This window comes from Melanotaenia boesemani, chromosome 5, assembly GCF_017639745.1.
Source record: "Melanotaenia boesemani isolate fMelBoe1 chromosome 5, fMelBoe1.pri, whole genome shotgun sequence".
NCBI lineage: Eukaryota > Metazoa > Chordata > Actinopteri > Atheriniformes > Melanotaeniidae > Melanotaenia > Melanotaenia boesemani.
This window is the reverse complement of record NC_055686.1, coordinates 32479139-32494027: the sequence shown is the minus strand read 5'-3', so window position 1 is coordinate 32494027 and position 14889 is coordinate 32479139. Positions and strand designations below refer to the sequence as shown.

The 14889-nt window shown below is 42.6% G+C and overlaps 1 protein-coding gene across 3 annotated transcripts in view; it reads right to left on the bottom strand.

Annotated features, from left to right (window-relative positions):
- Window positions 1-242: 242 nt before the first annotated feature.
- kirrel1a (kirre like nephrin family adhesion molecule 1a) overlaps window positions 243-14889 on the bottom strand; it is a 37768-nt gene continuing 23121 nt past the window's right edge. Inside the window, exons 3-15 of one of the 3 annotated variants that reach the window (XM_041985431.1) lie at window positions 11663-11812; window positions 11414-11571; window positions 11148-11298; window positions 10040-10145; window positions 9791-9939; window positions 9534-9661; window positions 8453-8579; window positions 7792-7892; window positions 6440-6656; window positions 6238-6345; window positions 5869-5996; window positions 5479-5592; window positions 243-2534 (exon numbers count right to left, since the gene is read on the bottom strand). In XM_041985431.1, coding sequence (XP_041841365.1) covers window positions 1881-2534; window positions 5479-5592; window positions 5869-5996; window positions 6238-6345; window positions 6440-6656; window positions 7792-7892; window positions 8453-8579; window positions 9534-9661; window positions 9791-9939; window positions 10040-10145; window positions 11148-11298; window positions 11414-11571; window positions 11663-11812 — 2291 coding nt within the window. In that variant the 3' untranslated portion in view covers window positions 243-1880. The remainder of the gene's footprint in view (window positions 2535-5478; window positions 5593-5868; window positions 5997-6237; window positions 6346-6439; window positions 6657-7791; window positions 7893-8452; window positions 8580-9533; window positions 9662-9790; window positions 9940-10039; window positions 10146-11147; window positions 11299-11413; window positions 11572-11662; window positions 11813-14889) is intronic. The other 2 variants (XM_041985432.1, XM_041985433.1) reach the window with 2 other exon arrangements.

The window sequence follows — 14889 nt, the reverse complement described above, 5'->3', positions numbered from 1 at the left end:
AATGAAGTCTAATTTAGAATTAAATAAATCAGTGACAATAAGATTAATAATAAATCATATAAAAATAAATACATAAATATGAGTTAATTAAGGCAAATAAATAAATAAATAAATAAAAGAGAACTAGGTATAAACACATAAAATAAATAAAGGCCAGAAGTACCTTGATACGACACCAGGCGTTAAACCCTATAAAGTATACTAAAACAAACATCTTTCGTAAAGAAGACAAACTCAGCATCTTATAAAAAACAGTGCTTTATTTATGTAATACTGTGGAAAAATAATTACATACCATTTTTAAAAAATATTGAAGATAATGAAATAAAAAAATGAGTTTGATAATGTTCGTTGTACATCTGTTGAAGTTTTCTCTGCTACGAACAGTACAATAAGATAAACATTGGATTTTTTCCTAAATTCAAAGACACAATAATACAGGATACAGTCCTACCAGAGGTATAAAAGTACTGTAACAGGATTGTGGGAGAAATGATATGGACATGTACAGAAACACACCTGCACACTTAAACACAGACATGCATGCACACGTATTACATACGTGTGCATGCATTCAGTCATTCACACTCCTATACAAACACACTGTACAAATTGATGCACCCCTTTTATCTCGTTTTCTCACACTTACACACTCACACACACACTACTACATGTCAATATTGTGAACAAGCCTTCATTAAACCTCTCCGAACACATTCTCCTCTGGCCGTTTTTTTGGCAGACAGACAATGAGGAATGACTCAAAAATGGAAATGTATGACATGCTCCTCTATAAGGCCACTCTAAACCCATCATCCATGTTCTTTTACTGTCCATCTGCACCAGGCCTGAAGTCCAGAGCTTGAAGAAAAAAAACTAAATAAGAAAAAAAAAATGCCTCAAGCCCTGCCCCAGCCTGGTTTATAAAGCAACATCCGCCAATAGAAGGATTTTCTACTGCATATACACAGTCCGAGGTGAAGAACGACATGAACACTTGGCACTGGGTTTTATTAGTTTTTGTTTTTTTTTTGTTTTTACATTTTTAACACTGATGCAGCCTTCTGATGAGAGATACATCCGCGGTTGGCACGACTCTGCACTCCGTCTCAGTTATGTGCGCTCATGTTCAAACTTTTGGTCCATACGTACGCTTTTACATGTTTTTACATCGACAAAAATAATTCTGTAATGTTTAAAAAATAGAATACAAAGCTCTAAGTCAGGTGTGCAAATAAACAGAAGACATAATGGAGATAATAGATAAGGGATGTCAAAGCATGAATACCGTAGATGCAGTGCAAAAATGAAGTCCTACCCCCCAAAAAAACACGCTTCCCTTCCCCTTCAACCGACTGTACACATGGGCCTTCTGGGACACTATATAACATATATGTGCTCTATGATCACTGAATAAGAAAAGGAAAAAATAAAAAATGGCGGCCAGAAATGACTCCCACTGGCTGAGGTTTCTTCCTATCCCGATTGGACAGTTTGCGTTAAGACGTTCCCGCTCATGGTTTTCTAATGTCAGTCTTAGCGAAAGGCTACGAACTCCGCAGATCTGCATCTCTCTTATCCAGTCTTGATTGTGACTTTCGCTGTCCACTCTTTCAGAGCTTGGATGTACAAACACATCAGGAATGAGGGAATTTCCATCCCACACTCCTCTCGTCTTCATTTTCACTCTCTTTTGCCTCTCCCTGTCTCGCGGGTGTTGTTTTCTGGCTTTGCGTGTTTGTGTGTTTTTGTGTCTAGTAGGGTGTGTTATAGTGTGGAAAGTGTAAATGTCAAATAGTGACTGTGTGTGTTTTTATGTGCAACGCTATTTATAAGATGCCTCCTCGTGCTCCGCTCAGACCGCGAGGTGGTCACGCATCTCACACGTGAGTCTGCATTCTTTGCGTGTGCCGGCTGTGGGAGTAGTCGGAGTGCTGTGAGGTGTAGGAGAAGCGAGTGGAGCTGCCGTACTTCCCTAGTCCAGTCTCTGACCCTGAAGGGGCTGGACCCCCAGGGCTGACTCCGACCCCAGGGCTAGGCACTCCAGATCCCACCCCATACATCTCATAAGAGGGGCCGGCCTCCAGAGGGGCCAGGCTGGACGGTGCAAAACCCATGCGGTAGGTCTGGTAGTGCGAGGGGTATCCGTAGTTGTCGTAGGCCAGCTGGGAAGTGGAGTCCAGGAGGCTACAGTCCCCGGGGAAGTCACTGGCTGCAGGGGCTGGGTTAGCTGGGGGCTGCTGGTTCTGGCCCCCACGGGTGAAAGTGTTGAACTGGGCGTAGCTGATGTGGGAGAGTCTGGAGGGCGGTCGAGGGTCGTAGCAGGCTTGCGGGCGCCCAGGGGATGTCAGGGGACCGGGGGCTCCTCCGCTGGCAGTGGCTCCAGAGCCTCCGGTGCTGCTGCTGATGGATGCCGCCCCCCCTGGAGTTCCTCCAGGGGAGCGGTAGTCAGAGTAATGCATGGTGGAACGAGGGGTGGGGTGGACTTCATCGTGGGTAGAGGCTCGCACGTTGTAGTAGCCGTTAGTGGGGTCCTGAAGGGAAATGACAGCGAGAAACAAAAAGCAGAGAGCGCAAGAAGAAAAATGTCAGAGATGAGATTTCTGTAAAATACAGAATGTTTCCTGATGGTGAGAGGTCAGGCTGAAGTCATGTTCTTTAAAGCAGCTCCAACAACACATCAACAAAAAACGTTCTTGGGGGTGAAAAAGTCATGAAAAATTCATCCCTCATCTGTTCTAATGTTTACAAATAAGGACGTCATACCTGCTTCTCACCAGGTGCATGAAATATTTCACTGTGTCATTATTTATTTCACAAGAAATGAGCGAAAAAGGCAAAAGAAGATGTGAAAAACTAGGCTCACCCTCACTGCTTCCATAGGAATTAAGAGTTTAGGTAGCAGCCTGATTAACTGATCATCATCATCGTGATCAACTTCTATAGAAGCAGAAGTTTTAACAGTTTGAGGTGTGTGGTGTCACAATGCCAAGGAGGAAAGACATCAGCAATGATCTCAGAGAAGCAAATATTGCTGCCCATCAACCTGAGATTTCCAGACTGTCTGGAGTTCATTATTTTACAGAGAGAAAGATTGTTCACTAAGAGGAAAACATTCAAGAGAGATGCTAATTTTCCCAAGAGAGGATGTGCAAGTAAGTTCAGCCCAAACACGACATCAGTTAGCATGTTACATGTTAAAGTTCATGATATTTCCAAACTAAGTGAGAAGAGACCATCATTCTACAGGGAGAACAATGCGGCCGTGAGCATGTTCAGGATGGAGGACGGATGCAATGCAATGCCTCTGTTCCTTAGCTACGTTTTTATTCTTTCTTTTTCTATTTTGTATGTGCACGGGTGTACACACTGTATGTGAAGGTCGATGTTATATTAGGTATACAGTATATTATTGTATGTATGTATGTATATATGCATGTATATATGTGTACATATATATGGGGTATGTGTATGTATGGGTGTGTGTGTGTGTTTATATATATATATAGTGACCTCAAACTTTTGAAAGGTAGTGTATATATAAAGAATAAAAAAAAAAAAAAAAAAAAAACTCAATTTTTTAACTTTTTATGAATTGGCTTGATATGAACAGTAAATTTTAAATTGGACTAATGTGGATCATATATTAACAGGTTTTAACTGGATTATAAATTAACTATTATGAACTGGATTGAATTGGACTTGGTGTGCAAAAGTGCTTTGAGATTACATTGTGAATTGGCGCTTTACAAATAAAGCTAAACTGAATTGAAGTGGAAAACATTGAAGAGTTGACAAACTTTCCAGGAGTGGATGTCCCAGGAAGGTTAGCCCAAAGTCAGACCGTGCAATGCTCAGAGAAACTGGGGGAAAAAAAGACTCTCCAGGCCTCAGTTAGCATATTAAATGTTAAAGTTCACCACAGTACAATTAGAAAAAGACAACAAGGGTTGCAGGAGAAAGTCTAGTCTCTCTAAAAACAACATGGCAGCACGGTTTATGTTGGCAAAGTAGCATCTAAACCAGGGGTCTCCAACTCCGGTCCTCGTGAGCTACTGTCCTGCTGGTTTCAGATGTCTCCTACTACAACACACCTCTGCACAAGCCTGTTAATGACCCAGTGATTTGAGTCAGGTGTGTTGCATCAGGGTAGAATCCAAAACCTGCAGGACAGCAGCTCAAGAGGACCAGAGTTGGAGATCCCTGATCTAAACAAACCATAAACTTCCAGAAAACCAAACACAACCACCTCATACCAACTGGTGGAGGAGGATAATCTGGAGCTGGATACCTTACAGCCATTGAGCAGACCATGAACTCCTCTGGATACCAAAGTATTCTATATGTGATTCCATGTGTCTGACAGCTAAAGCTTGGCCGAAACAGAGTCATGCAACAGGACAAAGATCCCAAACACAGCCGCAGATCTACAACAGAACGACTAAAAAAAGAACAAATTCAAGCTGTTGGCATGATCCAAAGTCCAGACCTCAACCTGACTGGAATCCTGTGGTGGGACGCTAGGGGTGCTGTGCAGAAACCAAACCAATGCCACAAACCCTTAAAAACAACTTAAGCATCGTTGTAAAGAAGAGCGGACCAAAAATCCTCTACAGCGATGTGAGACTGATGACGTCGCACAGAAGATGATGATCACAGCTACTGCTGTGAAAGGTGGCTCTACAAGCTGCTGAATCATGGGCTGGACTCGGTTTTTGTTCAATAAATAATGACACAGAGTAATAATGTGATAATGTCATGTGTTGTTTATCTGAGGTTTTATTTCCCTCATTTTAAGACCTAATAAGGACCAGATCATTTTGAATATGTCCTAACATATAAATCCTTAGATTTAAAGGAGGATGTACTTTCTTTCTCACATGACCGCAGGCTGATTGCGGTCATGTTAGCTCAAACTTAACTAAGTCTTCACTCGTTTTTTCTCAACTCAACAGTAAAAATCTAAAACTATTATTTAGCTGTTTCATCCCTGGACTGCTCAGCATGGTGAATCCCTTCTGGTCTCTCCCATCCAATTATGTTTCACTGCTTTGGTATTACAGAAAGTAGGGAAAACAGCAACTAAAATGAACATAAAAAAAGAAAAAAACAAAAAAGCAGTCTGGCTGAGGCATTTCTCAGGGTGATCTAACCACCTCCTGCAGTGGATTCATGTTTCTTCAAAGTGATCCAAGGCAGCACTCCAGCTGAAGGGGGCAGGTCTGTGTGCCCTCACAGATTATTCAGAAGAACATTTTGGCAGCTTCACGGGTGAAAATGCATTCATCACCTAAGCCCAACCTTACCATGTCAAAATGTATAAATGATTCATGTCAGCAGAATGGAAAGAGAAAGCTTTGACTTTCCACAATTTCTCAATTCCCAAAATAAAAACTGACTGTAAAATCAGTTTGAAAGAGAGAGAAATCTGCTCTGAACTGATGCTACTGACTCATTCTTTCATCTGGATGATCTCACCTTCAGGTCATACTCCTGGCGGGTGTCCAGGGTGTCACTGCGGAGGTCAGACTTGAGCTCTATGTCATCTTTAAAAGGCTGATTGGAGGGAGAGAAGGACACAGAGGGGAGAAACTAAACCGTCAAACAACAAAACGGAAAAAAAAAGGAGAGAAGAAGGAGCCATAACGAAACAGAACAGGGAAGGAGGCAACAGAGTGTGAGAGGAAAGAGAAATGGAATTAAAAGAGTTAAAAAAAAGTAGTTATTAAAGAGGAAATATGTGTTTGTTTTTAGTCAAGAAGGTACAGCTCAGCATAGAGAGAGGTTACAGAGTTATGCTGAGGCTATTTTTTCTACAACTACAGGCAGCGAGTCCAAGACAAACACAAACATCCCGCGGCTGCTCACCGAGTACATGGCCTTGACCATGCGCGAAGCTGTGGACACACTGCCGGAGTCCTCCTCCAAGCTGTGGGTCTCCTTGTTTATGGTCTCCACCTTGATGTCCGGCTTGCCCAACGTGACCCCGCGCCGGCCTGAAAGCAAAACACGGGCAGAATGAATTCAGATGTAGAACACACACTTGTCAGTCAAGAGTGTTTTCATGAGCTCGGAGGGGGACCTGCAGCCGTACAGCCGGTAAGAAAACTGGAGGTGTTTGGTTTTTCTTTGGTTTGCAGCGGCTTAAGCAAAGAGTATAAGCCGTGAACCTCCATGAAAAGCACAAATACATCTATTTTTGAATCTGTGTCAAAGCATACGGAGAGCATGACTCACTGCCTTTGCGCTGCCGGTAGAAGATAAGAACAAGGACCAGCAGGAAGATGAACAGGAGGATGGTGGATCCCACCGTCCCACCAGCTATTATCCCCACCGGAACGTCCTCTGTAGAGATAAAGCAGTGAGTTAAAGTGACGACAAAAGCAAGATTTCCTCTAATAACAGGCCCGTTTTTACACATTAAGAGGATTTAGCTCACCCGTCTCCTCCAGCGTGATGATCATGGTGCCCGGGCCGAACGAGTTCCAGGCCGTGCAGTTGTACGTGGAAAGAAAGTCGGACTCCATCACGTTGTTGATGGTGAGGGTGGAGAGGACGCCGCCGCCCTCAGCCGCCGGCTTGCTTTGCTCTACCGTGTACCTCTCCAGCAGCGTCCCCTTCTCCTTCTCCCACACGTTCTCCTTCCACGCCCACACCTGCAGCGCACACGCAAACACAACATCCAATCAGCGGTTTGCCACGGATTTATCACACCCGGGATGGATGTGGGATGAAACTCAGTGGATTCAATGATGCTCTCATGCAACATGTGCCACATTCTCTGCATTTTAACCACTTTGTGCCGTGTTTTCCCCAGTGTTTTTCACATTCTGAGGCAGCATTTATGCATCATTTCAGACCATATGTTGCAGCTCCAACCCTTGTGAATGGATCCATTTGATGAGGACTCTACAGAGTCTACACAAAACCACAAAATTTTATTCAAGTGGAAGTTTTCAACTTGTTTGCATGTTTTGGAGCTGCACAAACAGCTTTCCTTAACACCACAGACAGAAACAGGTGTGTATACTTTGAAATGTATTTTTAATGCATACACATTAGAAAATAACATGACAGGCGCCATCAAATGCAACAGTCCACATAAATTTAAACTCACGCAAACATGCAAACTGCACAGTGGGTGACTGAGCTGGCAAGAATATTGCTCATTCTCCACCTTTAAAGTCACTAAAAGCAGCTTTATTATTCAGCACTGAAGTACCGTACTAGGGGGAGTTAATTATGCATAAGCCCACATGTTCCTATAATCTGCCCACTTATAGCAGAGAAGAAGAATCTCCTTCTCTGTGGCGTTTACAGGGACAACTGTTCCTCCCCGGTCCTTTATATTTTATAAATCTCTTTCCATTCCAGACTGTCGCCACTTGCATTAGGGGCGCGCACAGCGAGTCAGGATGGATCAGTCACTTAGGCGGGGGTTGGGGGGGCCGAGGAGCTACCACCGCTACCGTTTCTCCGGCCTGCTTTCTGACGCAGAGCTAAAAGCGGACAGCTCAGTGTTAGTCCTGGTATGTTTATGTGATGGGATGGAGGAACATTCTGGGAGAGTTGGAGGCTGAGTCACCACTCAGAAAGAAAAGGGGACAGGGCCTAACAGCATCCTCCATGCAGGAGAGGAGCCACTAAGGAGTGAGATTTAAACACAAACTGCTGTTAGACTGAAAGATGCAACCACCTGCGGTCAAAGCTCGGTTGGATTGTTCTAGTCTGAATAAAATAAAAATGCGAAAGCTTTCATTAATCATTGTCCCATCTTTTTTTTTGGCTTACTATCTTATCTGGAGGAGGAGTGCTGGCTATGTAGCATTTCACTTCTCCTCTTTCCCCTCTCACAGCATACTGGACCGGATCACTGGAGATGATGGGTGGACCTGTTGGGACAAAAAGCAGGGAACATGTAAGAGAGTTCTCCCAAAATAAAATAAAATAAAATAAAAATGAAAATCAAATAAAAAAATACAGTAAAATAGAACAAATAATATATAATTGCACAAAATTGGATAAGAAATTAGTTAAAAAGTAATAAAATAAAATAAACAATCAAATTTATTAAAAATAATAATCAAATAAAAAAAATATATCAAACAAAAAATGATCAAATAAAATAACGTAAAATACAACAAATTCAAATCAGATAAAAATATATATATTTCATTAAACTTAACTAAATTTAAATAAAATAAATATGAAATAGAAAAAAATAATAAATAATATAAAACTGAAAAAATCTAATAAAATTGAATTAAAATTGATGAAAATGTGATAAAATAAGATCAAATTAAATAAATGGGAAAAATCATTTTGAATGATTTAAAAAAATGCTCAGGATGCCGTCATGCTGCGTTTTTCAGTGACCAACCAAAGCAGCATTCTTAAAAACACAAGTTTCCCATCTACAAGCAGAAGAACGTTAAACTGGATTTTCCCTGACCGTTGACCGTGAGCGTGACCTCGGTCTCTCCTACTCCAATCCGTGGGACGATGGCCTTACAGACGTACTGCCCAGCATCCGCTTGGCTCACCGACTTCAGATACAGCTGGTTGCTGTTACTCAGAACCTGTGAGGGGGAGTGAAAAAAAAACAAGCACAAATATAAACAAGGAAATAAACCAAATAGTATAAACTAAATAAAAATCAACATTGGGGAGGCTGATTGTTCTGAGTGTACTCCACCTGCATAAGTTCTTCATATAACAATTTATGTGACGCCATTCTGACCCTAACATGCACATCAGCTTTAACCCATCACAAGGGTTTTATAGTTGCCTAGCAACCAAATCCATCAGAGAAAGGATGTGTGGGAAAATTATAGTTAACTATGTAACCACCCAGAGAGAAACACCTGAAACAAGCCGACCACAGAGGAGATTTACCTCGCCGTGCTGTAACAGTCATGTAATTAGTTCTGGTCTCACTCAACCAGCTCAATAAAAAGTCAAAGTATGGAACATCATCTGGATCCAAACTCAATAATTAAATAAATGCTTTAAATTAATAAATGAGGCTGTGAGATAAATCCCAAAGTAGATCTAAATACAAACATATGAGAAATGTTTTATTCAAAGAGTTTATTTCAAGGAGGTTTTTTCTGCTAATGTCACATCTATTACTGTGTAAAGCATTTACATTTTTATTATTTTACAGCCATATTTATTTAGTTCATGGGTATTCTGTAATTTATAATCAAGCAGCTAAAAAACAAACGATCAGCTAGTTCACACATGCGACAAGCTTTTTTATATTTTCTATATTTTTCTCTGACAGATCCGTTTGCGTTTTAATTGAACTGTACAGGTTATAAGTCCTTTAAAAGTGGGAATAGTTTTGAAATGATTTATTGTTTAGTTTTTTAACATCATCAAAACCTGAAATGTTAACAGGGGTGGGTACAGTTATCTATCATCTAATCAAACTTTGATCCACCTTTACAAATTAAATTAAAAAAAGAAGACATGTCTGGTTAACTTCTCCTCCATAACAGGATGCTGTTTGTCACCAGTAAGCTTCTTACCATGTTTGAACCCTTCTTAAACCAGGTAAGGGTGAGCGGCGGGTTTCCGGCCCATTTGCAGTTGAGGGTGACATCAGAGTCCACATCCACTGTTTTTGGCTGCGGCTCCACCAACAAGATTGGACCAACTGGAGACAGATTGAGAGAGACATTGTGTGATTTTTAGTTTTTGTTGTGATGCAACAACGGAGAACTTCCTCCCTCTGACTCCAGGCTGATGTGTGTGATTAAACAAGGTGAGTAACCGGGTGACTCACAGTGAACGTCTACCAAAATGCTGACGTTGGTCTTTCCAACAGCGTTGAAAACCAGACAGGAGACGGGCTCGGTGAAGAAGGAGTGGTCGGCTTTGGTGGTGAACACACTCTCCCTGGCGCCCTGCAGCACCACGCCACCCTTAGCCCACCTACGATTCACACACACTGTGTTACTCTGTTTTCTTATGATAACTTGAAGTTGACGAGTTGCTCGTACTGCAGCGTGAAAGAAAAGAGAAGGAAGCAAACCTGTAGCCCATGATGGGAGGGTTGGCATGAGCCTGACAGGTGAAGGTGACTCTGTCCCCCTCCAGGACAGAACGAGGCTCAATGGACAAGGTCACTATTGGTGGATCTGGAAGGGAGAGACACGCACATAAACTTACTATTTAATGCATGCTGCTATTCAGAGGACTATCCCATGCAAAATGGCTGCCATGCATTATTTAATAACAGCTTTAAAAGCCCTTATCTGCAGGCAGATGTTACACATTTCACACTACCATTCATTGTTGTCCTAAATATAAAAACAGCAATTTATGACACGCTTAAAATTATAACATCATAAAACACTTTTTTTCTTTACATTTCATCCAGGTCCACTCGCTATCCACTTTATTAGGTACACCAATTCAGCTGATTGACAAAAATCTAATTAGTCAATCAGATGGACCAGACAGACTGGTCTGAGTGTAGACATGATAGAAAAGTAAAAAAGTAACTCCAACACCCACTGGTTCCAACCAATGTGTGCAGAATACCATCTCTGAAAGCAATGATCCATCCTGCCTTGGATCAATGCTTCAGGCTGCTGCTGGTGTAATGGTGTGGGGAATTTTTCTTGGTCCACTTTGGGCTCCTTAGTACCAATGTGGCCTGGTTTAATCACCACAGCCTACCTGAGTATTCTTGCTGACCATGTCCATCCCTTTATGACCACAGTGTAGCATCTTCTGATGCTACTTCCAGCAGGATAATGCACCATGTCACAAAGCTCAGATCATCTCCACCTGCTTTCTAGAACATAAAAATGAGTTCACTGGACTCCAACGGCTTCCAGTCACCAGATCTCAGTCCAGCAGAGCAGCTTTGGGATGTGGTGGAACCGGAGATTCTCATCATGGATGTGCAGCAACTGTGTGATGCTGTCATGTTAATATGGAGCAAAACCTCTGAGGAATGTTTCCAACACCTTGTTGGATCTATGACACCGAGAATAAAGACAGTTCTGTAGGAAAAAGGGGTCCAACCCAGTACCAGTGTGTACCTAATAAAGTGGCCGTTGAGTGAATAGTTAAAAGAAATAATTTAATCAATAAAGAAATGTAGCCTCGAATTCAGAAGCAATGTGTCTTACGGTGCACGTTAAGGGTGACGGTTGTGCTTTTGCCGGTGGGAATGGCCAGGTTGGAGGCCATGCAGCTGTAGTTCCTCCCCGTGTCGGTGTCAACGGGCTGGACGGGAAGGTAGCTACGTGTGGTCACCCTCTTCCTGTCTGGAAGCACCTCCTGGTAATTAGAGGACAGACATGTAGTTTTGAGGCTAATAATGCCCATACAATGCTAAAAGAGTTGACAAATGTGTGTGTTTAATGTGTATACATGTGCAGGTTTTTTAACTCACGGTGGTACTGACAGCTCCTTCCACAGGCAGGCCATCTTTAAGCCACTCGATCATTGAAGGCGGTTTAGCCCCTCGAGACACACAGCTCAGGTTGTAGGACTCCCCCGCATTCAGCAGGACCTCTGGACCCCCATCAATCACTGGATCATCTGGGGGGACTGAAGCAACGGGAGAGAGTGTGGTTAAAAACACACAGGCTCATATAACTCCCACAGCCATATGGACTCTCACACAGGAACACAAACATACTTAGGACGGTGAGTTTGGCCCTCCTGGACCTCAGGGCGGCATCGGGGGCCTGGCACTCGTACAGGGAGTCATCGGACAGATCCGCTGACAGGATCTCCAGGTTGTACTGACCCAGTTCCTGGACTCGCAGCACGCGGTACCTGGGCCAGGCTGGGACACACAGATAAGTTTTAGGAAGCAAAAACAAAAGTTCAATTTCACATGTCTTTAAAACAGGCACATCTGTGGTTCACATTCACCTCATACAAATATATCCCACGCCTAAGCCCCCCACACACACGCACACACACACACACCCCTGTGGTCTGCGACACCATGCAGATTGTTACGCTTCACCATGCTGTTTAGAAAACAACAGAACTGTGTCACCAACAAGGTAAAAAAATATGTCCTTTTTAGCATCCGCCTAAAGGACACGAGAGAGATGCGCTGCCACATGATGTGACTGATGTGCACAAAAATAAACACTGGACCGTGCACACACAATCACACACACAGCCTTTCCCCTCCCCCAATCCAGCACGCAGTCCAGCTGTGTCACTGCTGTGCATTCTCGCCATCAGGTGGCGTCCACGCTCTCCTCTAGCAGTGGTTGGATGGGGGGGGTGCATTATGACAGTGGCGTTTTAGAGAACTCGAATCAACTCAAGTCCGCGGTGCAGAATTCGTGTTTGTTGCCCTGGCGTGGATCACATGTGAAACTCTCAGCTGCCGTTTCACATGTGCTGCCTCTGAGCTGAGCTGAGCTTTGCAGCTTTGCCTAACCTTGTGTGTCCTTGCTTTTGTGTGCATTTGTGCATGTGCATGCCTTTCATATCCATGCATTTGCATGCCAAATGTTGAGGGGCAAGGAAGCGTATGAAAAGTAGAGTAATCAGGGTACATGAGGGGGGGAGGGGGGTATATTTATCCACAGATAGTACACACACATACACAGAGGACTGTGTACATGATTTTTAAAAGCCTTGGCTTCAAGTAACAGACCATTCCAGTAATAATATAATTAAACTAAAGAGGGAGCAAAGAGAAGGACAAACAGAAGAAGAGAAAGAAGGGATGTGAAGATGAGTGCAGGAAGTTTAAGAGAAAGTAGCTGATGAGAGAGGAGGCCGACAAGTTAAAAGAAGAGTATAAGAGAGGGCTCAGCGCAACAAAGGCAGCTGAAAGACGAAAGAGGAGAGCAATAGGGACAGAAAGGAACAAGGGATCTTATATGAGGAGGTCACAGAGGGATGCCATGACAGAGAGAAAGAAGGAGAGGAGAAAGCACATCACCGTGGAGAAAGGAAAAAGTGAACCACAGAAAACTGAGAAAACAGCCAGTCTCCACAGGCAAACAATAGCAAATACAAAGCCAGCACATGAAAAGAATGATGCAGCCCCCCCTTACCGCCCTCGAGGCCAATCGGTTAAAAATATGCCCACATGTTTTGACCAGTAATTGCTCAACAACACCCCCCCTGCATCAGTCCCTCTGGCCTAATCAGTGCAATTCTGCAAATGTTGTAACTTAGCGATGAGATGAGTCATTCGACCCAAATTTTGTCGAAGTGGACAAAATCAAACTGAAAAACCACCAGAGATACGGGGAAACAGCTAAGAGAGAACAGTAAGGTGCTTTACAGAACACACCGCCCTCAATGAACAGCAGATATTAGCCAGTGTCTGCCAAGCTTCTCTGACAGAGGTGATGATCTGATGCTCCTTGACCGAACTGAAGGGTGTCGGTGTGCAAAAATGTGCCCAGGGGAGTCGTAAATTTCCCGTCAAACGTGCAGGAGGTGGGCCAACGCAGCGTCAACCTAAATATGTGCACATTTCACCACAAATAGGATGTGACGGGGTATCTGCTGTGGCATATAAGGTGTCACATGACCGTAACACGACAGTAGGCCCCTCTTAACTCATGCTCTGCTTACTCAGTCTGGCTGTAAGTACATTCAGCTGCGAGAGCGATTTGTCAGCATACATTAGATACCGCGCTTGCAAACACGCAATATCGTCCAACACTGCGCTGATGTTCAAAAGAGGTATTTCCAGCACCATGAGGCAAATATTACCAACGGCATTTGGTTAATTAATAAACTATTTGACCAAGTGAAAATGAATCAAACTACTTTGTCTGATTAATCATTCTAGCCGCTCTTCAAGTGCAGTGGTGGAGAAAAATTAAGATCCTTTACTTAGACTTCCAGTCTGCAGCATTTAGCACAGCCTAGTGGCAATAACGGTTTTATTGTAATGGTTCCATTGGTGTAGAATGGAAGAAATTAGCCATTTATATTAAAAAATGCAGCAGGTTGCCATCCTCATCCCTCTATTATATTGCACAGCAATGTTCCTTCTGGAACATGGACTGTATATGAGACATAGACGTTCTCATCATGTTTCTGGATGTGAAACCAACACAGAAGTGCTTTAAAGTCTAACACCACTGAGGGCTCCTGGGAGCAAATGTTAAGGGATACTAAGAATATTTTTTCCATCAGTTATTATGGTGCTGCTAGCCAGATTTACTCCTGTTGATTAGAGTGGGGGCCGCTCTGAAAATAAAATCATCAGTAAAGTAATACTAGGTTTTAAAGACATGTAATTTTGTTGATTTGGGATTATTTATAATTTACTATAATTTATTTTTGATGCCTTTATCTCAAGATCACTAGTTATTTATTCCATTATCTCAAGATCACAAAGCTCGTTTTCATGTGATAAGTTCATTTTTTCCAGTATCTTAGGGAATATCTACCTTTTCTTATTTTCTTAAGATAACAATTGACTGTAACCAGTTATTACAAGTTAGCATCTAATCTAAATGTCAATTGTCACACTTGGTGAAAATCAATAACGGTTGCTGTCCCAGACTTTGACCCAGAATCAAATTAAGATAATGGAGAACAGAAGAAGAAGAAGCTGGTAACTACAAAGGTTACCACATAGGATGACGTGCATTTTTTTGTAAAAATATAAAGCATAGAGCACTTCTAAAGGTAAAGACCAGTAAATTTGTCTGATTTACAGCTCTTCGTGGTAATGAAAATGGACTGATAAGCCACCAGTTAAATTGTTAGGCAACTGTTTTGGTCCATGGTGCAAAACGTCAGCTGGAAGAAGCCCAATCGCAATTTAAAAGCAGCCATATTGCTAACTAGCTTCACTGCTAGTTAGAGCATACATTTCCCTGAGACAAGTATGCAGGGATAAGAGTGGGGATCCAGTTAAATGGCCAG